Source organism: Drosophila busckii, chromosome X, assembly GCF_011750605.1.
Source record: "Drosophila busckii strain San Diego stock center, stock number 13000-0081.31 chromosome X, ASM1175060v1, whole genome shotgun sequence".
Lineage (NCBI taxonomy): Eukaryota > Metazoa > Arthropoda > Insecta > Diptera > Drosophilidae > Drosophila > Drosophila busckii.
In genome coordinates, this window is record NC_046608.1 from 7,144,354 (window position 1) to 7,168,400 (window position 24,047).

Here is a 24,047-nt window from a genome sequence, read left to right on the forward strand (position 1 = left end):
TTTTGAGCAGTTCCAAAGTTTTCAGTAAATACATGTAAGAAAATGCATACAAAGTTACAGTAATGCTAGTTTTTAAAAAAATTTAGTTTCAAATATATAAAATTGTGATAACTAAGTTTCATATATATAGTTGCCTAGTGGTGAGCCCTTTCATTTTTAAAAACCTATTCATAAATCCCACTCTCAACTTATTGGTTCCAAGTATTTTTTTCTTTTTTGTGCCTCACAATCTCAAAAGCAATCTCAAACTTAGGCTATGTAAAAACTCTTTGGCATTGAAAAATATACAAGTGAAAGTTGTACAATATATATTAGTTATTATATTGTACATATGTATATATAATCTTAGCCTAGACAAAAAAAAAACTGTTTCTCTCTTTATCATTTAGGTTACATAAAACTGTTTCGATCTATCTTACCTTAGATAGTTGTGCGTCTTAGAAGTGATTTTCATCATCGTATTGTATTTTATCAAATTTGTTGTTTTCTCCAATGTTTAGTGATTTGTCTTTCTAACGTTTTGAGCTTTCGCAATATTGCATATCGTATTTTAGTATTATATGTCACTTAAGTCTATATTGAGCAAATGAAGAGCACGTTATAATATAGAGAACAAGCATTAAGAAATTATCACAAATAACCTATGGGGCATAGAGGCAAAGGAATCAAAGATGCTAACAATTGTTAATTAAATATACATACATACATATGCATATATATGCTATATACTCTATGTAAATATAAATTTGTCAATTAAATTTAATGCTTATATAATAAAAAATACGTTATTATTGTATATCGAACAAATAAGTGAACAACAAAGAGTTTTAACAATAAAATTGTTTGGCGAATAAATCTACTGTTATTAGTAGAGCACATACATATATATATGTATATATATTATGCTGACTTCTTATAGCCTGCGGGCTAAGTTTACTTATTATATAGTATAATACTTTTCGTTTTCATTTCAATCGCTCGATTTCTTTGCATTTCATTTTGTTTTTTTTTTTGGTGGGGCTTATGTGTTTTATAAATTTTGTTTACTCAATCGTATTCTTTTCTTTTGCGTTTTATGAACATCAATGTCTACAATATATATAGTTATGTTTATGTTTTATATGCAAACGAATACACTCGCTTGTTGCTACTCGTTACTACAACTCGTTACGTTTGCCGAAGTTTTTAAAATCAAAATAGGCAGAACTTGTTTGCACAACTTTTCAAATGCCCATGATCTTACAGATTATACAGACAACAGTATATAATATTTCATTTCATCATTGATATATATATATATATATATATATTATGTTTATATATTTTTAGTTTAGTCGTTTATCAATTGCCTTTGCCCAACTTGTAGATATGTCTTTGGGACTATATAAATAGATGAGAAAACTTACGCATGGTGGGGATGTTGTTGTGGTTGAAGTTGGTGTTGGGTGTTGGTGTTTTGAAGTGTGTGATGTGGTGGTTTGACTCTGGTGGGTGCAAAAAGTCTTAAACAAAAGTGAGCTCATGGCCGCTGAGCGCGTCGATGAACTCAAAGTGCGCGTAAACTCATTCACCATTTATGACGTAGACCGGACAGAAGGCCTTCTCGGTGTTGAGGCTCTGCGGCGACAGCGCACGCACGTGAGGAGGTCGCTCCTCGACGCTGCCGCCGCTCTGCCCTAGCGTTGTCTCCGTTTCAGTTAAAGTTGAAGTTGCTGCTCCTGATCCTGCTTCAGCTGCTGCTGATGCTCCTACATTGTTATTGCCATTGCGACTGCCATTGCTATTGCTGCCACTGCCGCCGCCGCCGCTGTCCACCTCCTCGACGGTCTCGAGGTCGCCGCCAGCCAGCGTGGTGGAGCAGTAGCAATAGGACAGATTCGTCTTGAGATCCTCGCAGAATTGTTGCTGCTGCGCAATGCTTTGAATGCGCGAGCGGGCGAATTCTCACATGTAGGTCGGCTTGAGCTTATAGGCGCGCTTCCAGATCTCGCACAAGCAGACAGTGGAGTGGAAGCGATAGAATATGGCCAGCGGCATGGACACGTGAGTGATAATAGTCCAGGCCCACAAGCCATAGAAGTTCAGCTGTATGGGATGCGATTCAGCGCGCGATTTCTCCAGCGTGCTTATGGCCCACATGGCCAGATTCACCACCAGCATGAACGTGACAATCTCCCTGGCGGGCTTCTTGCGTATATGCTCCGGACTGACGGCCTGGCGGCGACTAGCATCGAGTATGAACATGGTCTGGCAGGCGGTCTGCACAATCGAGGCGAGCGCATTTATGGGCACCAGCATGTCGTCGCTGCGGAGCGTAAAGTGTCCCGCAATCACCGTAAAAATGTTGTAGAGGAACGAGCCAGTCTGGGCGCCCACCAGCAAGATATCGTCCAGGGAGAAGCTGCGATAGGCATCGTATTGCAAGTGACGGATTTGGAACATGCCCAGCAGCGTGGCTATGGTGGCGGTGCCATAGATGAGCAGCTCGCAAATGGTGACCTCGGTGACGGCAAGCGAGACAAACTCCGGACGCGAGATCAGCACAAAGAATATGATCAGCGAGATAATGGTCAGCACCAGGATCAGTATGCCCACAAAGAGTCCCTTGTGGGCGCGAGCACAGTCGACGGAGTAATGATGCGGCGAACGCTTCATGGGCGAGCTAATCATATCCGGACGCTGTGGTGTGGGCGTCTGTGGACGTGAAATGCTGCGCCACATGACATACAAAATGGCAGCGCAGATCAGCGAGTACTCAATGGTGCACGGAAACAGGAAAGGCGAAGCATCCTGCACCAGAGTGCCAATAATATTCGTACGACGGCACTCGAAGATCTGATACGGACCCTTCAGACCACGTGGCACACGCAGATGCGCAGTTAGATCATGTGAAATGATGGCATGTCCACGCGAGTGCCCTGGTATGCGATGCGAAATGCGCAGCGTGCGATTCTCCGGATTATAAAAGGTCAAAATCTCATGCTTCGTCTCCTGTATGAGCACATTGAGCCACACGGCCAGATTGGTGCCGATCATGTGCATGAGTCCAAAGCGTGCAATGATCTTGTACCGATACACCTTGATCTGCTCATTGTTCAAAAAGATGAAGTACATCTGAATGAAGATGAAAGCCATGCGCGTGGCTGGCGTCAAAGCAAGCAGCACATTGTGGCACTTGGTGTCCGGATTAAGCTCGAAGTACTGACCAAACTCCAGGCCAGAGTAGATCATGCTGCCAATGCCAAAGGCTGCAAAAAAAAAGAAAAATAAAACAATATAAGTATAAGAAACACTTGTTCTGGTTAATTTCTAATATTTTATGAGTTGCTTCAGCTTCAGCGCTTACCATTTTAAGCTAGCATTAATGCTAATTAAAGTTAATAATGATATTCCAACAACTTGCTTAGCGCACTGCACTGCACTTCTTTACTCGCCAACAGTCAAAACGCAACTGTCCTCGCTCGCTAACTTACCTGCCAGCCTACCACGAGCTGCGCTGCTTTCGTTCTCTAAGCAAGTGAGCGTAGCGCTGCTCGCCTCTTTCGTTCGTAAGGGGCTCGATCGCTGCCGTGACTGAGCTTGAGTGTCGCCAGCTTTGTTGCTGAGAGAGCGCAGCGCTAGTCGCGCCTTTCTTTTGCTTGCGCTCACTCGCTAGCCGCATGGTAGAATATTATAAGATAGCGGATTGTGCTCTGGGGTTCCTTATGCTGCTTCTTTCTGTTTGCGGCTTGCTCGATTTCACTCTTTTCTTTTTTATGAGCTGTGAGCATGAGCGACTGAAGCTCAAAACGAAGAGCGCAATCCGCTATCTTATATTATTGTATCATGGCTTGCCGCTGCTGCAGCAACTAACCGAGAGCAGCGCAGTCTTGTTGCTGAGTTAGCGCTTACTGGACATCGTTCGATGCGACTGAGTTTTGTTTTGACTGCACTGCACTGCGTAGTTAGAAACTGAGCGCTGCTGCAGCGACTGAGTGAGAGGATCGCAGCTGAGAGAGCGCGACTGCTGTTCTGCTCACATCATACGATTTGTTTTGATTGCACTTAGCGACACCAACACATACATACATATGTATGTATGTAATGCAGTTAGAAACTGAGCGTGGGAAGCAGACTGTCTTCAGTGCTAAGCCCAAGTGACAAAGTGCAAGTTTATATTCAAAATTGGTATTTGGTTAATTAAATAAAATGATTCTATTTGCAGTATAAATAAAGTCACAAGTGAACCATATAATTATTTATATGCAATGCTAATGCACGCTTGTTGAAAAATTATTTATATATCAATTTATTTTATGATCAAATAGGAAACGCAAGCAATACTATACGAAATAAATAAATAATTATTCTGCACTTTTAAGCTTCAATTACGTGAGACTTTGAATAGAAGTTACTAATTATATTAATATGCATTATATGGCTGAAGTAATTAATTATATTGAGCATATATCAGACATTATTATTATTATTATTTCCGATTTATGCGAAGGCAACTGAAGCGCAGACTGTGCGCAACGAACATGAAAGGAAGTTAACCATAAGTTAATCAACTTACCCACAGCGCCCATGCGTAGATAGAAGCTACCATAATGATGTTGCCTGCCTAGTGGAGAGAGAAGCGATGGACGACGCTGGATGGGCGGGGGCATGCGATGTTCCGAGGAGCTGTCCGTATCCGATTCATCGAGACTGTCCGTGCCGCTGGCCTTTGTTGTTGACTTGGGAGAAGTGGCTAAAGAGAAATAGGAATGGGCAAAAGGCATGTTAGAGAAAGATGGATAGAGAAAGAAAGAGAGCGAGAGAGAGAGAGAGAGAGAGAGAGACTTACGCAATGGCGCTGGCAACTTGGGGCGTCCCCAGAGCAAAGTGGCGTACATGAAAAGCAAAAAGATCATGCTGCCAATATACAAATACAAATAGTAGACCTGAGGAGAAAAGAGAAGTTAGCATCGATTAGACAAGGAGCGAGGATAGCGCGCTCACCTCATAGAAGGATGGCGGTATGTAGGTGGAGATAACTTCAGCCATGGGAAAAGCAACGCCCATGACGACCAAAAGTTTGCCATAGAGTGCAGAGAAAAGTGTAGCCAAGGCATCGCCACTGTGGAGAAAGTAAATTCAATTAATAAATACACTGAGAAAATTTTAAATTCAAAAGCGAGTGTCACAGAAATTCAACTCCTAATCCGATCAATAAAATTTCTCTAACTTCTGAGCCTTATACAATTTGATTTGAGAAAATTTCTGTGGCACTTCTGCATAATATATTTAATATTTATATTTAAATTATCTATTTCAGCTACTTACGCCTTGACCTTCGGCATGGGAGGATAGACGAACGAGGGTCGATGCGTGCGCTTAATGGCTGGCAGCACCGGATAGTTGGTCAGCTGATGCGAGTGATACATCAGGGCCAGCTGACCAGCTGGCTGCTCCCCATCCGTCTGTGGATGTGAGCTGCTGCCCGAGGGCGATGAAGGTGGATCCGAGCTGTCACCGCCGCCGCCTCCACCACCACGCACAACATCCGCATTGGGTTGACCATCGCCACCGCCTATGATGACACCACTGGGACCGGCATTCTCAACGCTGCTCTTGCGTGGCAAGCTGGACTCATCGATGGTCACATGATGCTGCGAGCCGGTGCGTCCGCTCATGCGTCCGGGTGAGATAGCTACAGCTGCGGTAACGGGCACATCGGGCGACTTCATCATGAGGCGACGCATGTAGCCGGGCGAGCGTGCATCCAAATCAGCTGGCGGGGCATAGCTGCTGGGCACTGTGGGCGCCGAGACGCGCACGCCATGCTGATGATGATTCTGATGATGCGGATGCTGGAACTGATGCGGCAGATGATAGTGATGATGACTGCTCGTAAAGTGCGCACGTGGCTGAGTGGTGACCACGGGTGCAGCGCTGCTCTTGCTCTCCAGCTCCGGCTTCTGTTCGTCCTGGAAGCTCAGCGTCGCAACCGGTGCGGCATCGCCAGCTCCAGCTCCAGCGCCAGCTGCTGCCACCGCCTTGCCAAGACTGCTGCTTTGGCTGCTGCTGGAACGTGAGCGAGAAGAACGTGAACGGGTTACGGATACAGATGCAGATGATGAAGAAGACGACGACATGGATTTTATGTATTTTATGCTAAGTTCACACTGCTTGCTCGACGGACTTGTGCAACTGTTGCCGAGCCTCGAGCTACAACATTTTTTGCAGACAGCTCTTCCACATATGAATACATGGCATGGAATGGGAGAGTGGCCACAACAGAGGCTTAATTAAATAATCGACTGCTGGGTGCTGTTGCCGTTGCTGTTGCTTTCGCTGTTGCCATGGCAGATGCTTGTGCATGAGAGGCTGCTCCCCCATGCCCGCCCAGCTCTTCACCTGCTGCATATGATTCCTACACTCAGAACTAAGGGCTATATATAGCTATATATATATTCCTATAAAGGAACTAAAGTATGCTCGCAAATTCAATTAAAAGTGCAAGTTTCACTTTTGCCTTTGAAGATGGAAATTTATTATTAAATTATATTATTGAAAATCAATTCTCTTAGCTCAGAGTGCAGACTTTCAAAAATTATATTTTATTCTTATTTAAAAATGTTTAGCTAATATTTATTGTTCATATTTATTTGTTTATTGTTTAGCTATTGTATTTGTTCTTCTTATGAAGTTTATACTCTGTATTGCTATTTTATATATATTTATTTAATCTCTGCTCTGAACTCTAATGATATTTTTTCTCAGTGTAAATACTTTAAATGCGCTGATGTTAAATATGAGTGCTCAATTCGTAGTCGACTCTTATCATTTTGGGTGCCAGACACTTCCGCCGCGGCGTCATTGTCATTCCACGTGTGTGTGTGTCTGTCTGTCGGTATGTGTGTGTAAATTACTCAGCAAAAATCACACTCGTATGCTCTATTGATCTTTTGCACTTTATCTACCGCTCTAAGTCAAAGTGAAGTCAAGTCCATTGCTCCTTGAGTCTTGGGTAAGGTCGGTTTGACATTGTCGGAAGGTTCGTTGAGCAGCTTCACGTGCCCAATGTCCAAATTTCAATTGCGCTTAATGAACAGCAAAGCAAAGCTCACACACACACACACACACACACAGATGCATGATTAGCCACTGGGGCTGCCCAGCTTGACAATTGAAACTAATCGTTCAACGTTTGCGGACAAATTCAATTCACTCACGCTTTCACCTTTCGAGCAACTGTAAATCTAGACACACGTATATATAATATATATATATAATGCATGCACTGCCGACTTGTGCTTAGAATGACGCAGCATTCGTTGCTGCAGGCAGCTTGAGGCGCAACAATTGAATCTGCACTGCTGGGGTCGGACATGTAATTAAGTGACGGCGAGACAGGTGAGTTATTTCTATATAAACTGAATTAACTGGCAATATATGCAGGCAATGTATTTGTAATACTGCTGCATTATATACAGGGTGTGCACAGAATTTAAATTTAGTTAAGCAGCATGCATTTCTGTGTGAAATGCAGCTTATTCGTCTGTATGAATAGCAAGATCTCCGGAACTAAAAGAGCAAAAGACACCAAATGCGGTACGTAGTTGATTCTATAGCTAAAGCATATCTAGCTTGTTTTGGAGTTTAGAATTTTGTATTCGTTTTCCCAGAAATTGAAAAAATTCAACACAATTCAACGCAAATTAAATTATGTTGCACTCACAGCCGTTTTCAAGTTTAATTATTAAATATGAGTAGCAGCTTATTGTGTGCCTAACTATTTAATACACTTTGTCTATAAAATTGCAAGAAATTCAAACATATACTCATTATATATATCAAACATAGACTTAGTTGCTTGCTCAAGCATTATGGCTATGTCACATTCTATTTACCAACAATTAATTTAAACTCTATGCAAATACAAATTGCATTAACTGCAGTTATTTGTTAGGGGCCGTTATGTGAATGCTTCGCTATTGTCATTTCCACTTAGTGCTGTCTTTATATAGACAAGTTGCATTCATGGACAAGCGTCTATGCATCATTTGTTTATATAAAATACAAATAAGGATACCGAGCGCTGAGCTATCGGATGCAGATTGCGAATGAGATTGGGGGATTGCGAGTGAAGTGAAGCGGCTTGAGATTGAGCTGGAGCTTGAGTGCCAGCTGGGCGCACTTGAGGGTGATGGTAACAACATGGTGGCAACAGCACTCATCATTATGTTGGCTGACAGAGTCAGAGGAGCGTTGCGTTGCAACAAGTTGTGGCAAGTTTAGAAATATAACCTTGACGTCAGCAGGGGTTGAAAGCTACAGCTCAATAGTGGTTGCTGCCGACAGTTGGGAGTGGGCGTGGGAGTTGTGGGTGGTGGGTGGAGCTCTGCTGTGGGTCATGGCACTCGAGTGCTCTTGTAATCAGATTTCTAAAAGCGCGTTGCATACTTTATGGGGTTGTTAACCTGCACCACTGTAACTGTCGTGGCATGTCAAGCAATATGCCACAGGCTGCCTTGTGCTGCATGCCACATAACGTGACGCAGACTGTGGCAACTGCTACGGTACGCTGGATGAGCCACCAAAACAAAATCAAGCGGAGCATTGCACCCGCTGCATTGCAGCAGACGAGACGAGGTCATGGGCTGCTTGTTTGTTGCATGCCACACACATCACACACACACACACACACATGCTGGGGCTGGGGGCCACTCAAACAAACAAACAACATTCGCCACATTAACAAGTTTTTTGCCACTTTGTGCGCATCAACGGCGACCACCTTGCCACACACACACACACGAGTTGCAAGCGAATAATTTCGAGAGCGCCTGCCCCACAGCATTCATTGCTGCCACACTTTTGTTGTAGTCAATTTGCTACAGCGCGCAGCAACAAATGTCCATTGGGCAAACAAAACCGCGACTGCATTTCCGCAGTCATTACACTGCGCAAAAAATATAAAAGTAAGTAACGAAAATTTGAGCAAATAATTTACAAAATATTTGCAACTAAAAAATTAAGCAACAATTTGCAGTTTTTTTTAATCGTTAATCTAAAAGAATTTAAAAAGCAAACAAGCCAAATAAAATTTAAAGAAATAGCTAATAAGCAAAATGTTTAGTTTTGTTGCTTTAGTTTATAAATTATCAAGAAATAAATATGCAACAAAGAATATGTAAAATAATTACAACAAATTTAATTTCAATTTACTAGTCAAAGTGTATGCAAAAGTTGGCAGCGCTTAATCAAAAGCTAACAAAATGATTTCAACTTGCTGCTGCCCACTTGGCAATGTAATTTCGCTCAGTGTAGCTGTGGCACTTAGCACAAAAGCAAAGCGCAACTCTTACAATTGACCCATTTTGGCTGGGCAGTGTTTGGATTGTGCAAACGCGACCGCCCACTTATTCACTGAGCGCATAAAAATGGGCGTGGCCAATGGGCCTGGCCTGGCCTGGACTGTGGAGTTGACATTAGCGAGGACAACAACCTGCGACACGAACAGTGTGTGCAACACATTGTTGCGCAATTTGTAGCGAAAGCGAGCGAGCAACATGGCGTATACGCAATGTGAAAACAAGTGACGCATACCCTGTATTGAGTTTGCCAGACGGCAACTTGTGAGGCTGTTGCACTCGCTCACTGAACAGCCACAACAACAACAACATGATGTTTAATTAATGCAGCGCTTAGCCATGCCACGCCCATTTAGTGTGTGTGTGTGTGTTTGGTGGGCGGGCGTCAGACAAGGGCCACGGGCAACAGGCGAGCGCTATTAACAGCGCCTAATGGATGCAGACAGCTTCGGCTTTTGGGCTTGACGCCTGGGTACTCGCTTATGCAATTAAGTGGGCAAGTGGTGGGCGTGGCAAGTACACAGAAATGTAGGCAAAGGACTCTTCAGTCGACTGCCAAGATGATGGCCTGCTTAGATATAACAACTTACCTCGCTAACTTGGCTGCCTCCTCGCGCTCTCGCTCTCGCTCTCGCTCTCGCTGTCTCTCTCGCTCGCGTGCGCGCTCCTGCGCCACCTTGGCTTGGGCTGCAGCGGCAAGGGCTGCCGTCTCCGCCAGCTTGGGCGGACTGCTGAGCAACGGCGGACTGCAGACGCGCGGCGGCGTTGTAATCCTTGGTGGACTGTGCATCTGCGGTGGCGAGCTCTTGGCCAGCTCGGCGGGCGAGCTGCGCATCTTGGGCGGCGAGGGCATGGCCGGAGCACCCTCGCCCACTGGTGGACTCTGCACGCGTTCGGCGCTGCGCTGCGACTGCGATTGCGATTGCGACTGGGATTTGATCGATGCCGCCAGACTGCGCTGCGAGGCGGATCCCTGCGATTTGAGCGATGTCTGGGATTTGATCGATGGCTGCGGTGTTAGCGGCACAGTCGGCACTGCAGCAGCAATGGAGCCGCTGCGTGAGCCGGCACGTGACCCTTCCTGGGAGGCTGTGCGGGAGCGCTCGCTGCCCGTGCGACTGGGCACACGGCTGTCCGGCTTGGGAGATGCGGAGGCAGCCATGGCAGCAATTGCTCCATTGGTGGACATGATGCCACCGCTGGCAATGCTGGCTGCGCGTGGTGAGCTTATGCAACTGTCGGGTGCATCATCCACTTCATCATCGGCTGCCAGCAGCGACATTTTGTCCACGGAGAGCTCATCGGTAGACACTTTGGTAAGCTCCTCATCATCGCCGCCGGCTAGCTGGGATTGCTGCGTAGACAGCGGTTCGTCCACCTCCTGCTGCATCTCAAAGCGCAGCTCCTCCTCATCATCCAGCGCTGCAGGCGGCGGTGGTATAAACGCACCCAAATCCTCATCCAGCTCGGAAAAGTGCTCCGGCGGTGGTGCAATAATGGACGAGGCGGAGTAACCATTGCTGGGTGGTGTAGTTATAGTGGTGGACTCATCCTCATTGTCCAGTGAGCGACTATAATCCTCTGCGCCCAGCTGCTGACCAGCGCTCAGATTCAGCTGCTCTGGTTGCTCTTCTAACTCTGGCTCGGGCTCGGGCTCGGGCTCAGGTTCGGGCTCTGGCTCTTGTATCGGCTCCTCTGGTTTGATGTGACGCGCTATGGGCTGCGGGGAGTTGGGCTGCGACTCCTCCTCGCTCTCCGACGAGGGCGTCAATGGCGGTATCTGGCTGACATGCTGCGCCGGTGGCGACACCATCTTACAAATGTTCAGCTGCGGACATGGCGGCGGAGTAACCGGCGGCGAAGGTGAAGTCGATGGCGACTTGGTCAACGGAGGCGTCACGCCGCCTTGCAAATAGGAAAGATTCGAGGGCAGCGGAGGCAACGGTGGCGGCGGTGTTGACTTGTCCTCATCCTCGGTCTCCTCATCGCCTGTCTCCGGCTGCTCCTCGAGCGGCGGTCCAGCGCCCTCCTCGGCATCATCTGTCTCCTCGCCATCATCAGGCTCCGTGTCCGTGGGCAGTCCAGCATCAAACATGGGCGACAGCGGTGGCGGCGGTATCAGTTCCAGCTCCAGCACCGAATTGTTGGGCGAGCCATTGGGCGAGCTGCCATCCATGCTTTCCTGCTGCTCCAGCAGCTGCTGCGGCGGCGGAGTTGGCGTTGGCGGCATATCCTCGGCCTCGGTCAGCGTTGGCAACGGCTGACCGAGCAACGATGGCGGTGGTGCCACCAAGATCAACATCTCATCCCCAAGCGCCACTGTGGGCAACGGCGGCGGCAGTGGCAGCGGCAATGGCACTGCTGCTGCTCCAGCCACCTCAGCGTCAGCAGTGGGTGCCGTCACCTCCTCAATGTCCGAGTCAATGCCTTGGGCAAAGTCCATGTAAAAATTATCACGCGAATCGCTGGAGCCGCGTCGCAGCTTCAGCGACAGCGACAGATCCGGTGAGCTGTCCATGAGGATTCTCCTCTACGCTGACTGTTTGATTGAGTTTATTTTTTAGATTGTTACTGCTGTTGAATGCAATTTTATTTAAAGTTGTAGTTGGCCAAGTCTCTGCTCGTTTCAGTTTACGCACATTTTCTGTGTATACTGTGGGTGGCTAGAAAGAAAAGAAAGAAGAGGGAAAACCGTTACACACACACACACACACACATATACGCATACGCATACATAAAAGGCGTAAGAGTGAGGCGTGGCAATTGCATTTGCTGCGCATTTGGCTTTTTACGCAACGAATTCACACACACACACTCACACAAACACATAGTACTTGTGTATGTGTGTGCGAAAGTGCGTAATACAAGTGAGACGCAACAGAGCAGAGAGCTACCCTTAAGCTCAATTTACCAGAGTGTGATTATGAGCGGCGGGGGGGGTGCGGATTTGTAAAAGTTGATGCTTGTTTATTATTGTTCATGTTATTGTTGTTGCACGTGCAAAGCTTTGCAGCTCCTTTGCTTTATATACAAACATTTATATGTATGCATGCATTTATATTTTGCAATGCTGGCTTACTGACCAAATACCGTTAAGCGGCTTTTCAAACTTGCAAAAAATAAAGGGTCGCTGCCTATGTATGTGTATATGTGTGTGGGTGCTCGCTTGCATCTATGTGTCTGTGTGTGTGTGTGTACACCAAAAATATTGCGCGTACTTCTGCTTGAATTTGTAGGCCACTTCTTTCGATTGAATGCAAAACACAAACAACACCATAAATTATAACAGTACTTGCTTTGAAGTCTTATTTAAACTTTACCGCTTAAACTGCTACTGCTTTGCGTAGTCTTTGGCAACAAAAAGTAATTATTGTAAATTTGCTTTTTACTACTAGCCGCTTGCCATTACACTTTTGCAATCGTTTTGTGTTTCGGTTTTACGGCTCTCGTTTCGGTTCCGGGCACTTTTTTGGGGGCACCACGAAGCGCGCGCCTGTCGCTGGTCTCTGGTATTTCTGATTCCTACTGCGGCGGCACTTAATTCTAGAATGAACCTTTGGCCAGAGCAAGGCTGCGTCGTTGCCATAGAACATAGCCACAGCCTCTCAACTAGAGCCGCAGGCAGCGAGAGCGCATTGCTTCCGGGAGAGCACTGCTCAGAGAGCATGTGTATGAGAGCAACCATGTGAGTGAGAGCAACTAGCTGTCCTGGAATTTCGCACATTGCTTGAGGGTGTGAGAGAGTAACAGATTTGCTTCCGGGAGTGTGCGTGTTAATGTAAGGCGCGCAAATATTCAATGATTTAAAAATAATGCCAAATGTTAATTCAGCAAACATAAATACGTTCATAATATGTATTTGCGTAATCTTTTGTCAAAACTTTATAAGCGCGAGCCAAATTTCCGTATTTATGATCAACTTAAGCGACGATTATTTTTTGTTTTGCTAAAAATATCGTTCGATAATTATAATGTTGCTCAAGGCTCAGTACTTATTGGTTTTTTATATGGGCACACTGTTCTGCTAGCTTTGGCGCCATTTTCTTTTGTTTTAAATGCAAACAAACTCTCACAGATAACCGATTTGTATGCACACTTAAATCAATTTATTTTTATTTTATATGATTAATAAGATTGATATTTGTGTGACTTAATGGTAGCAAATCCAAGGCTTAATGTTCATAATGAAAAAACAAGTAGCCAAAGATTTTAATATTATAATTTTAATATTATAATATTTTCCATTCATTTTAGATTGTAAGTTTTTTTTATTAATTATATGTTCCGTTGAACAATAAGCAAATCTTGGTGGTTTTACATTGGCAAGGGGAGGATTTTAGGTACTCCGATATGGAAAATACAGCGAATAGAGTCCTCTAAAATGACGAGTAATGGTGCTGTTGTCCAGAAGTTTGATGGCAGAGGGGTTGATAAAACAACTTTATGAAACCTTTACTTAGCCTAAATCGTGCCTACTGCGTTATAAATGGATTAGGAATGGCTTCCACGCCATCATGCGGACAGATGAGCACTAAAGCAGTGCCGCGACATACAACTAAGCCTAAGTTGCGTGTTAACTCCTCTGATAGCTTGGATGGGTCATCTGAGTCGCGAAGGTATTCCACAGTGTTGTCCAGCACCAGATTCAATAGCGCATCATAGCCCTTTAGTATACCAGTCGCTTCGCGCCCTCCTGCAAACTTTACTCGTATTTGCTTGTCCATATATTTGGACATATCCAAAATGGATTCTTTGCGGCGTTTTCCTTCGTTGAAGCCGCCTGTCTTTTTCTCTGCCATTTTTCTCTGTACTTTTTATGGTATATATGAGATGTATATTTTTTTTAAATATGAATTTGCGTGTGCAATTGTAAATATAAGCTCGTATTATTTTATGCACGTCCTGGCGATAATGTCTGGAAGAAGAAAAAAATAGCAGGATCATATCGATAGCTCCTAATTGCCATCGATAGTGAGACTTAAAGCCCATTTATATTGGCACGCAATTACGATATATGTAAAAGCAATTCATTACTCAATAATAGTGCAATATTGTCGGTAAAGTGCAGTCATTTGAGATATCTCTGCTATTAAGCAGTCAACATTGCTTTTTGAGCAACGCTTTTGGCACTTTAACTAATTATGTTCAGCTCTCTTTCTGTGCTGGTACTCTAACAGTGTTATCGCTGCTGACTGCATACTCTGTAACCGGCTACAACAGCATTCATTCGATATGTCGATAGAATAGCATAATCGACTACACTGGAGATCTAGCTTATCGTTCTTTTGCAAAAAACCAAAATCAATTAAGAAATTTCTTGTTTATCAGGACAATTCAATGTTTGGAGCTTACCAGTGCAACTGTCAACGAGAGAAATTATAATGAGCACGCGCAGAACGGGGTCGGGGCCAACGCTCAACTTTAAGGCGGTGCTGCTGGGCGAAGGTAAGCAGATTGAATGACTAGGCTGCCAAAAGTGTCGTTGTTGTTGCTAGCTTTTGATGAGTGTCCAATGTCTAATTTGCTGCGCATTTACAGGCTGCGTGGGGAAAACCTCGCTGGTGCTACGTTACATGGAGGACAAGTTCAACACACAGCATTTGAGCACGTTACAGGCGTCGTTCGTCACCAAGAAGGTGTCGCTGCCAGACGAGCGACGAGCACAGTTGAACATATGGGATACAGCTGGACAGGAGCGTTTTCATGCGCTGGGACCCATCTATTATCGGGGCTCAGATGGCGCGCTGCTGGTTTACGACATAACCGATCAGGATTCTTTCCAAAAGGTTAAGTCGTGGGTGCGGGAACTGAAGCAAATGCGAGGCAGCGAAATATCGCTTATCATTGTAGGCAATAAGACTGATCTGGAGGAGCAACGCGCCGTAAGCTACGAGACAGCTTTGCGCTATGCTCAAACAGTAGGCGCCCAGTATGTGGAGACCTCTGCTAAGGAGAACGAGGGCGTCAGCGAGCTCTTCGAGTTGCTCACACAATTAATGCTGGAGCATCATGGCAATAAGCTGCAGCATGACGCAAGCTCGTTACGTCTGCAGAGCGGCAGCAGTGGCATTGGCATTTCGGAAGATATAGACACTGATGCTGATAACGCAGGCGCCGCTGCCGAGCAGCGTTCCTGCTGCGGTATCTAAGCTGTCCATGCAGGCAGGGAGGCAAGCAGACAGCCTTACATTGTGATAATACCCATTATATGATAACTATATAGATGAGAAACGAGTGTGTATTTGTATATAATACGTATAAATTATATATGCACTATATTAACAATTAACCATTAACGGTTAATGCAAATGCCAATAACGGGGAGAGTATTTGCTTTAAATTTACCCATACTTATTTGTTTTTCTCCTCTTTGCTAATTTCCTCTTTTGGTTGTGCACACTTTTGGCTAATTAAATTTTCTTGTATGCGTCAAAGTGTTTATTTTTAAAAACAAAAACAAAGCTATGTACATACATATATATACAGTCGTCATTATTGCCAACGATAAAGTCATTAAAGTAATTCACACATGACATGCAAATTTCCCCACGGAGAGTGAGGGTCAGGCGGCAGTTAGCCTGGTGTTCAAGTTCACGTTCAGCTAGTTATTAATGCATAAGCAGCAGTTGGTTACCACTCACGCGCCAAATGAGACACTAATACAGAACTTTAGTCTCTTTTTTTTCGATTTGTTATACATATTAAACAGCATGAAACGGCTGGTGATACTGATAAAAACGCTGATTGTCTATGGATTTGTTATAATATATGCGATACTAACGCATTTGTTGCAAAGCACACTGCAGTTGCTAATCAACTAGCTGAACAATTTATTTAAAATATTTATTGTGAGCATAACCGTTCCATTAAGCTAATCAAGTGCATTATATATATATTTGTTAAATTAATAAAGTTATTGCAATATTATGCTTGAAACTAACACATTTATTTTAAATACATCCAAATACTTCGGTTTGTTTAACACTTAAGTTTACTAAAAACCCGCGACTCCGCCTATTTTGCGATAGTCCGAGTTGACAAAAACAGTTTCGTTACGCCAAGCAACGCCACAAATGACGGAGTTACGCTGACGATAGCGTTCACATCGATGTCCTTTCTCTCGCAGCTGCTTCAACTGCTTCTCAAGCAAACCATATTCATACTGCACAACATTGGGCAGCATCTGATGATGTATGCGGCTAGCATCGATGGCATGCTTTATATGCGCCTGCTGCCAAAGAAGACGAACCAGCAACGGCACCAAGGCGGATATAATTTTAGTGCCACCAGCTGCGCCCACGACTAACCTAACCTGACCGCTGCGACGATCTGTCACTATGATAGGACTCATAGATGACATGGGCCTGGCCGCAGTCGCAATCGTATTCTTGCCCTCAACATAGGGCAGCTCAAAATAATTTCTCAGATGCTGCATGGAAAAATCTGACATGGCATTGTTGAAGAGCACACCTGTGCGTTTACCCATGCGTCCGCTGCCAAAGCTGCAAGAATTTATATATTAAATATTAAGAACATTCTGATAGCATGCAGACTTACTAGAAATTAATTGAGCTTGTTACTGATACAGCATTTTGTTTGTGCAGCAGCGACATATGCGCTGTGCCTTGCTCCTGTCGCACCTCCAAATCATCTGGGGCTCCGTAGTGAATGCTTTCATTAAATGTCTGCCCATCATCTATCTGCTGAGCCAAGTTGCGAGCAAAGCCTTCGCTTAGTAAACGTTTCAGCAGCTGTCAATGATAAAATACATGGTAAGTCATATCGACGTATTAAAGTAATCCATACGAACCAAAGTACATCCAAAACAAAAAGTAAACAACCAAAAATTGGCATTGCATAGAAAGAAAAACAAATCTGTGTCTGTGCTGTACATAAATCCAATTCACCGTTTCATCAGCTCTATCGTCCAGCCGCCAACGCTGCACAAAACCAAACTTCAGAGCCTCCACAATGCGATGCAGTTGCGTGGCGTTCAACTTCGATTCAGCGGCAAAGTCCGCTTTAAATTCGTGCAATATATTCATAATGAGTCCCACTATATGTCCGCTGCCAGGCGGCGGAGTCAAGTGCAGCTCATATTCATCCAATGGTAGCACTATCGATTCCACAAGCTCTGCCTGTGCCAATTTCAAGTCCATGGTATTAATGTTGCTGCCCATATCAGCCAAATCGTCCAGCAACTTGATGCTGAGTGTGCCATTGTAGAAGCTGCGCGGTCCCTCACGAGCTAAGACTTCGTACGTAGCACACAATTGCTTTGGCGGTTGTATGTGACTGCCCAAGCGTTTAAATTTGCCTGTATTTTCATCCGTAAACATTTTCCTTAAAAGGTCATCATTCTTAATCATTATTGCATTTAAAAGCAGCGCATCATATTGATGCTTGTATAGCTTATAGCCTTGCCGACACAAATCCAACGTGGGTTGCACCAACTGCGCCCATGGTAGCTCACCAAAACGCTCATGGGCCAGTGCATATCCCACGAGCTCTGTGGGCACCGCTATAGACCAACTGGACTGCCTCAATTGCTGTTCCGTGCGAAAATTCGTAAAGTTGCTTTCAAGCAGCATGAGTGGTGCAAACTCACGACTCAGTATACTATATGATTTCCGTTCCTTATGCATATAAATGTTCATCAAAAAACCGCCCCCTAGGCCCATGCTCTGCATTCCAATTAAACCATTGCAAAGTAGCGCAGCCAGCGCAGCATCTACCACATTCCCATCGGCCAGTAGGATTTTTCTGTAAAGCAACAGTTAGTTGCACGCATAAATCAATAATAGGCTTTCACATACTTGGCAACAGCACTGCAATCTTCGCTATCTGAGCATATACCAGCATCTTTAAACCTATGCAGCTTGGAGCTGGAGGGCGGTAGCTCGTACTTTGCATCAGGTACAGTCTTTACTGTATTTTGTTTAACTGCACAAAATCATAAATTATGCAAAAATATCCTTGACATTAATAATAATTACAATAACTTCAAACTTACTACGAGTAATACCAATATATATTCCAATAGGAATGCACATCAGTGCTAAGCTATATATGCATTGCCAGTGCATTATTTTTGAATCCTTTTTGCTTTACATTGCACTTAAATAATTTTAAAGAAAAAACCCTTTTGTTTTGGTCACAAGTCCTTAAGAGGATGAGAGTGTGTTGACTAACATGTAATTAACAGCATGTAATGCTGGCGCGCTCAGGTTTTTTAAATAATAACATTGTTTTCTACACAATGCATTTTGCCATGTCCTTTAGGTTTGCTTTGACACTTACACCTTTTTGAACGAAATGCCTATAATGTTCTAACAAATACGCTTGTACATGAGTGATTTAGATTTGTAGTGCAAAAGTGTATGCTAACATTCCTCTGTTATGCTTACATGGCTATGCTGTTGCCTAACATGTCATAAATAGCAACTGTCATCCAACATATACTTTTGCACACTTGTACAAACTCTGGTGCATTAAACAAAAAGCGAATTAATCATATACGCAGGTCATTAATACATTGCAATAACGTCAACTGTGCGCCTTTACTTAAGCCCACCTCGTAAATCAATACAAAATTAAAGAACAATAGGCAGCTCCTACCAATAGAGTGCAGCTCGCAACTCATTCAGCAAACAAATCGTAAAATATGGTCAAATTATTTATACTGAGCGTTTTCTACAAGGGTGCCACCGAAGCGCGCCTGTTGAAAGCAACAGCAGACCTGGGCTCCTTCTCCTTTTTCCAACGTGGCACTGTCAATGAGTTCATGACGTAAGTACATACGTTGTTAATACATTCGTTCCCATTCTTAATTGATATTTTTAATAGCTTCGCATCGAAGACAATTGTAGAGCGCACACAGCCCGCATTGCGGCAGTCTGTCAAGCAGGACGCCTACATGTGCCATGTATACGTGCGTGCTGACAATCTGGCAGGCGTGCTGATTGCTGATCATGAGTATCCGCATCGCGTGGCCCACACACTTATAACAAAGATCTTAGATGACTTCTCGGCCAAGGTCTCAGCTGATCAGTGGGTCAACGGCAGCGAATCAACAATTGCATTTGATGCGTTGCCCGCATTTCTGGCCAAGTATCAGAATCCCAAGGAGGCTGATCCGCTGACCAAAATGCAAACCGATCTCGACGAGACGAAAATTATACTTAAGAACACAATCGAAACTGTGCTGGAGCGCGGCGAGAAGCTGGAGGATATGGTTGCCAAGTCTGAGCAGCTATCCTTAGCCAGCAAGACTTTCTATACAACAGCGAAAAAGACCAACTCATGTTGCAGCTTTGCTTAAACCGGATTCCGCATTCCGGACACTTGAGTAACACACAAAAATCGTAACTGAAACACCACAAGAAACCGTGACGGCGCGTCAAGGGCTTAGAATTTGTATGCTTGTTTTATAAAAATAATTAGTTAATTTTACAATTAATATACATGTATGTGTGTATGTATTTGTGGCGAATGTGTTATAACTGTGACAAACTTTGTCTACGATATACAACCAAATCATACATTAAACATAAAACTATATACAAATTAATTATACGTGTAGTATATATACTATATATAAATATATTGATGTATGTGTCTTGATGCTTGTAACTAAGTACATAACTTATGCCTAACTATCACTTTGTACTTCTTTCAGTCTTTCTGTCTGTTCTCCATGTTGCAATTCCTTTCAACATTGAACAATTTATTAAGAAGGCACTGAACAAAACTGCCAAATACTCAAACAGTCCCCATATTGTTGCTGAGCTAAATAAAAGCTAAAATATTATGAACGCATGTGATTGAAGTGACTAATTTGTTTAATAATTTTATATTTTTGTTGTGGTTAAACAAATCTTAATTTATTGCAGCTACAGGGTAAAGTTTGTGTAAAATTTATTCATTCCTGTATTGTAAAATTTAATTCATACATTATTTCTTTTTAGCGCATTCAAAGCTTATTAATTATAGTTATTTGCAAAGAATACATAAAGAGTTTTCTTAATTTTAAACAGACAGTATTTTTGTTAATTTTTATTTTTACTTATTTAATATTATTATGAACACTTTTTTGTAAGTCTTAAAAGCAATAATTGATCAACGCAAAGTTCATATTAGTTACAACATTAAGTTTAATTTTAAAATACAACGTCAAATTAAGTTTTAAACTAAAATGGACTCGGAAAAAAATGAATTACACTTAATCAGGGTTTTGTACTTAGTTTTTGGTTCAATGTTGACTAAATTAATAACTCAAAAAGTAATGTTTTGAGAATAAATAAATAAAAAATATTCAAATAAATATGATAATCAAAAAGTTTTAAATTTATTTCGCTCAAAAAATGTAATTGTTATAATAAAACTTATTTGTTATAACTTGTATGGTTTCATAGTCTTTTAGGCTTTATGTTGTATTTCTTTCAGTTATAATTATTTTAGATTTGTTAGTGAATGAATCAATGTATTAATTGTTAACAATGTATGTGTATTAACATACTTTTGGCAAGTCTTCAATCTAAAAGCTAAAAGGCACCATTTTTGTTCATTTTTCAATTTAAGCTTATTTCCATTTTTGTACATGATATGTATTTGAAAATAATTATCAACCGAACAGTACTTAGTTTCTAGAAGATTTGAAAATATAACATAAATTGGTTCACAAATAGTATTTTCTTTTAACTGATATTTGCCGCTTCAAACAGATTTATTTTCTATAAATTTCTGTTGCTTAACTAATAAAACAATTTTGTTATTCAATTCAAATGAATAAAGAATATATGAAAAATACATGAATGTTAGAAAATAAAATGCGCAAAATTCAAATTATAATTATTTTATAGTTAGTACAAGAATTTATTTGTTGAGATTTAATTTGGAAATAATGAGTGTGTGTGGATGTTCATGCGTTGCTGTTGACAGATTGTGGGCGTGGCTAGTTTCGTTGCTTGACGTACATAGACAGCATTTTGGTCTTGACGCGTTTGCGATCCCTGGCAATGATTTCCATGCGCTCCTTGAGGCTCGTTTGGAAGAAAATCAGATGCAATGTGCGGCTGGCCGTGCAGAGCTGCAAATTCAAATAAATAAAAAGTGTTTAATAAATAAAACTGTGCCGCTTACCTGCTGCAGCAGACGCGCCTTGAGGCGTATGCTGGCTGGCTCCTGCTCTTTGTTCCTGGCTAGGCTGGCGCTGCAGGTTTCCAAATGCAAGTTGAGCACAAAGATGAGCGTATCGCGTATGGTTTGGACAATGCGTTGCACTTGCTCGGTACGAAAGAGACGGCGCACTAGAAAGCCACGTGTGGCGGCCTGCAGGCAAATGGCTGCTGCAGTGCGTCTGGCCGAATTCAGCTGGAGCGAGTAAATGGTACATAAGCCAGAGTATGCATATTGAGATTATAGAGGTTATTAGTAAGAGCTTAGAGCTAAGAGTTTGGCATAAGAGCCAGAGTTAATGCTTCTTGCCCACAAAGCGCTGCATGCGTAAAGAGTGAGAGTGCACGAGAGTGAGTGAGAAAGAGAGAGAGAGAGAGAGAGGAAGGTTATGTTAGTTGGCCATGCGCGGATGCAAATGAAAGCGACGACTTACAGTCTGGCGGCTGGGTGAGCTGACGCGACGTTGGCTCTGCTGCTGTTGAGTCGCAGTTGTCTTTTTGCTGACCACACGAGCAGTTGTGGTCTGTGGACTGCTCGCTTTGCGTGCACTGACGCTGCGCAGCGGCGCCTTTGAGTTAATGCTGTTGTTGTTGCTGTTGCTGTTCTGCTTGTTGCTGGCGCGCAGAGGCTGCGTGCGCGGCGTGCTGGCGCCACTGGACAGTGAGTGAGGCAGCGGCAGTGCCAGCAGCTCGGATGTTGCATCGCTGTCCTGGTCGAAGAGACGCTTGCGCACAACGCTGGACAAGTTTGGGCTGCTGGTGATAGTGCTGTTCAGGTCATCCGTGCTAGTGTACTCCGATACGCCGCCAGGACTAAGCGCCTCGTAGGGATAGGCAGCCACATTGATCTCAGCGCATATCTGTTCTATCAGATATTTTTGCTGACGATCAAACTCTGCCTGCAGTCGCGCCTGTTCCTTATGCTGCAGCTGCATCAGCTGCTGGAAACGATCACGATGCGCCGTTTTAATGTCCTGCATCATCTTGCGCTTGGCCTGCGTCAACTGCTGCATGCCCTGTTGCTCCTGCTCCGCCAGCGCGCTATTGGTTTCGTTCAGCGCACGTTGCAGCAGCTGCTCCAGCTGTTGTTGCTGCTGCTGCAGGCGCGTGGACGCTTGGACCGTGCGCTTGCTTGCACAGCAGCTGCTGCTGCGACTGCGCTGCACTTGCTTCGCCTTGGACTCGACAGTGTCGCGTCGCAGCTGCGACAAACTGAGAGCTGAACTGCAGCTGTTAACGCTGCCAGCAACAACGCGACTGCACGGCGTCTTCGTCGTCGTCTCTGCTGCTGTTGGCGGCGCATTGGGCAGCTTATTGCCATGTCGCTGCATGTGATCGAGCAGCGCCTGTGATGGCTGCTCCAGCGTAAACGAGTGCGAACGCTGCAGCGGCTCTGGTGGCTGCGCTGCTGGCGTTGGCAGCATGTCTTTGAACGAAGGACTAGTGCTGGAGCGCTGCATGCGCTTCTCTGAGGTAGACGTCGCTGTTTCCTGGTTAGGACTTTGCCAGACCACCTCCGCTGGTTGAATCACTTGCGACTGTTTGCCCAAACCGTTGACCTCGAACTGCATAATGCGTCGCGTAATGTTGTTCACCTTGCGCTTGCAGCCATTGTTGCTCAAATTGCAGCTGGAGCTCGAGGGTGCTGGCGAGCAAGGCACGCTGGGCGTCGGCGTAGCCAGCAACTGTTCCTGCAGTGGTGTGGGCGGATTCACACAGATGCTGGGTAGAGTCTGCGGTGCCACAGCTAGCGTTTGTGGGCGATTCCGTGCCGGCGACGACGATGACTTTCCCTGAATCTTGCTGTGCATCTGTGGAGCCAGCGGTGGCGCTGGCGGTGGTGGTGGTGGAATCGGCGGCATCATGCTTACACTCGTGCTGCTTTCCTTGTACTTGGCCTCCAGCTGTAGCGCTCGTTCACGCAACATCTGCATCTGGCGCTGCTTCTCTGGCGTCATCTGTAGCGGAATTTTATGCTTCAATGCCGGCGCACCCGCACATTAAGTATTTCAACTTACCAATGGCGGCAATATGGGCTGACCATCGATGCGAAACTGCGACACGTACTCGGGCTGCGAGGTTGACGCGCCTTTGGCAGCTGGCATAATGGTGTCGTCGTTGGCGTCATGCTCCTCGCTGGCTGCTCGCAGCAAATCCATGGCCAAGCTGCCAAACATTAGAGCGTAAGCAACTTCATATGTAATCCATATGCTAGCTAATGACTTACCTAGCGCTATCCATTGCCATTAAGTTGCACTTTTAGTGCGCTTTCCAATTTCTTAAACAACAGAACACACACAACAACATATATTTATATTTTTGTTGCGTGTCCTGTTGCTATGGCAATGGCTGAGCGCGCAAGCAGCTGTAATGCTTTTGCCTAACTGATCAGCAGCTCCACACACACAAAAAAAAACACTAAAAGCAACAAATTAACAAAAAAAAAAATATCCAAAAGAAAACAAAATTAAAATTCGAGTTTAGTGCTTGTGTTTGACACTGCCAACTTGCTCGTCGTTTTGAATTTGAA

The 24,047-nt window shown here is 44.2% G+C and overlaps 6 protein-coding genes across 8 annotated transcripts; 2 read left to right on the plus strand and 4 right to left on the minus strand.

Annotated features, from left to right (window-relative positions):
- Positions 1–1,319: 1,319 nt before the first annotated feature.
- Positions 1,320–12,806, minus strand: LOC108605363 (proton channel OtopLc). Its single transcript, XM_017995032.1, has 7 exons — positions 12,662–12,806; positions 9,932–12,004; positions 5,308–6,273; positions 4,984–5,101; positions 4,829–4,925; positions 4,556–4,732; positions 1,320–3,248 (listed from the first exon to the last, which is right to left on the minus strand). Exons 2-7 carry the CDS (start codon positions 11,857–11,859, stop codon positions 1,945–1,947), a joined length of 4,590 nt encoding a protein of 1,529 aa, XP_017850521.1. The 5' UTR covers positions 11,860–12,004; positions 12,662–12,806; the 3' UTR covers positions 1,320–1,944.
- An 824-nt stretch (positions 12,807–13,630) lies between these two features.
- LOC108606129 (U6 snRNA-associated Sm-like protein LSm7) lies at positions 13,631–14,246 on the minus strand. Its single transcript, XM_033294472.1, has one exon. It carries the CDS (start codon positions 14,138–14,140, stop codon positions 13,814–13,816), a length of 327 nt encoding a protein of 108 aa, XP_033150363.1. The 5' UTR covers positions 14,141–14,246; the 3' UTR covers positions 13,631–13,813.
- A 331-nt stretch (positions 14,247–14,577) lies between these two features.
- Positions 14,578–16,181, plus strand: LOC108606968 (ras-related protein Rab-21). The gene is made up of 2 exons (XM_017997531.2): positions 14,578–14,786; positions 14,880–16,181. The coding sequence occupies exons 1-2, from the start codon at positions 14,723–14,725 to the stop codon at positions 15,488–15,490; spliced, it is 675 nt and encodes a 224-aa protein (XP_017853020.1). The 5' UTR covers positions 14,578–14,722; the 3' UTR covers positions 15,491–16,181.
- Positions 16,182–16,260: 79 nt separating this feature from the next.
- On the minus strand, positions 16,261–18,491 carry LOC108606967 (glutathione hydrolase 1 proenzyme). Of its 2 annotated transcripts, none has more exons than XM_017997530.2 (5): positions 18,367–18,491; positions 18,158–18,284; positions 17,249–18,104; positions 16,899–17,092; positions 16,261–16,843 (listed from the first exon to the last, which is right to left on the minus strand). In XM_017997530.2, the coding sequence occupies exons 1-5, from the start codon at positions 18,425–18,427 to the stop codon at positions 16,336–16,338; spliced, it is 1,746 nt and encodes a 581-aa protein (XP_017853019.1). In that variant the 5' UTR covers positions 18,428–18,491; the 3' UTR covers positions 16,261–16,335. The 2 variants fall into 2 exon arrangements, with proteins under 2 accessions (XP_017853019.1, XP_017853018.1); XM_017997529.2 differs by having other exon boundaries at positions 18,355–18,491.
- Positions 18,492–18,794: 303 nt separating this feature from the next.
- On the plus strand, positions 18,795–20,186 carry LOC108606969 (synaptobrevin homolog YKT6). The gene is made up of 2 exons (XM_017997532.2): positions 18,795–19,130; positions 19,188–20,186. Exons 1-2 carry the CDS (start codon positions 19,006–19,008, stop codon positions 19,660–19,662), a joined length of 600 nt encoding a protein of 199 aa, XP_017853021.1. The 5' UTR covers positions 18,795–19,005; the 3' UTR covers positions 19,663–20,186.
- Positions 20,187–21,193: 1,007 nt separating this feature from the next.
- On the minus strand, positions 21,194–23,967 carry LOC108607264 (centriolar coiled-coil protein of 110 kDa). 2 transcript variants are annotated; one of them, XM_017997955.2, is made up of 5 exons: positions 23,745–23,966; positions 23,536–23,683; positions 21,952–23,475; positions 21,483–21,713; positions 21,194–21,429 (listed from the first exon to the last, which is right to left on the minus strand). In XM_017997955.2, exons 1-5 carry the CDS (start codon positions 23,762–23,764, stop codon positions 21,295–21,297), a joined length of 2,058 nt encoding a protein of 685 aa, XP_017853444.1. In that variant the 5' UTR covers positions 23,765–23,966; the 3' UTR covers positions 21,194–21,294. The 2 variants fall into 2 exon arrangements, with proteins under 2 accessions (XP_017853444.1, XP_017853446.1); XM_017997957.2 differs by lacking the exon at positions 21,194–21,429 and having other exon boundaries at positions 21,623–21,837; positions 23,745–23,967.
- Between the last annotated feature and the right edge of the window lie 80 nt (positions 23,968–24,047).

Bases quoted from the DNA above. Each gene is read 5' to 3' on its own strand.
- LOC108605363 (XM_017995032.1), bottom strand. From the start codon at position 11,859: ATGGACAGCTCACCGGATCTGTCGCTGTCGCTGAAGCTGCGACGCGGC. The intron at 6,274-9,931 runs GTAAGTTGTTAT...GTCGATTATTTA, and splicing joins GAGGCAGCCAAGTTAGCGAG to ATTAAGCCTCTGTTGTGGCC. The intron at 4,926-4,983 runs GTGAGCGCGCTA...TTTTCTCCTCAG, and splicing joins TACCGCCATCCTTCTATGAG to GTCTACTATTTGTATTTGTA.
- LOC108606129 (XM_033294472.1), bottom strand. From the start codon at position 14,140: ATGGCAGAGAAAAAGACAGGCGGCTTCAACGAAGGAAAACGCCGCAAA.
- LOC108606968 (XM_017997531.2), top strand. From the start codon at position 14,723: ATGAGCACGCGCAGAACGGGGTCGGGGCCAACGCTCAACTTTAAGGCG. The intron at 14,787-14,879 runs GTAAGCAGATTG...GCGCATTTACAG, and splicing joins GGCGGTGCTGCTGGGCGAAG to GCTGCGTGGGGAAAACCTCG.
- LOC108606967 (XM_017997529.2), bottom strand. From the start codon at position 18,427: ATGCACTGGCAATGCATATATAGCTTAGCACTGATGTGCATTCCTATT. The intron at 18,285-18,354 runs GTAAGTTTGAAG...GATTTTGTGCAG, and splicing joins ATATATTGGTATTACTCGTA to TTAAACAAAATACAGTAAAG. The intron at 16,844-16,898 runs GTAAGTCTGCAT...AAATTCTTGCAG, and splicing joins ACAAGCTCAATTAATTTCTA to CTTTGGCAGCGGACGCATGG.
- LOC108606969 (XM_017997532.2), top strand. From the start codon at position 19,006: ATGGTCAAATTATTTATACTGAGCGTTTTCTACAAGGGTGCCACCGAA. The intron at 19,131-19,187 runs GTAAGTACATAC...TATTTTTAATAG, and splicing joins ACTGTCAATGAGTTCATGAC to CTTCGCATCGAAGACAATTG.
- LOC108607264 (XM_017997955.2), bottom strand. From the start codon at position 23,764: ATGGCAATGGATAGCGCTAG. The intron at 21,714-21,951 runs GTAAGTCGTCGC...TACTCGCTCCAG, and splicing joins GCTCACCCAGCCGCCAGACT to CTGAATTCGGCCAGACGCAC. The intron at 21,430-21,482 runs GTAAGCGGCACA...TTGAATTTGCAG, and splicing joins AGGCGCGTCTGCTGCAGCAG to CTCTGCACGGCCAGCCGCAC.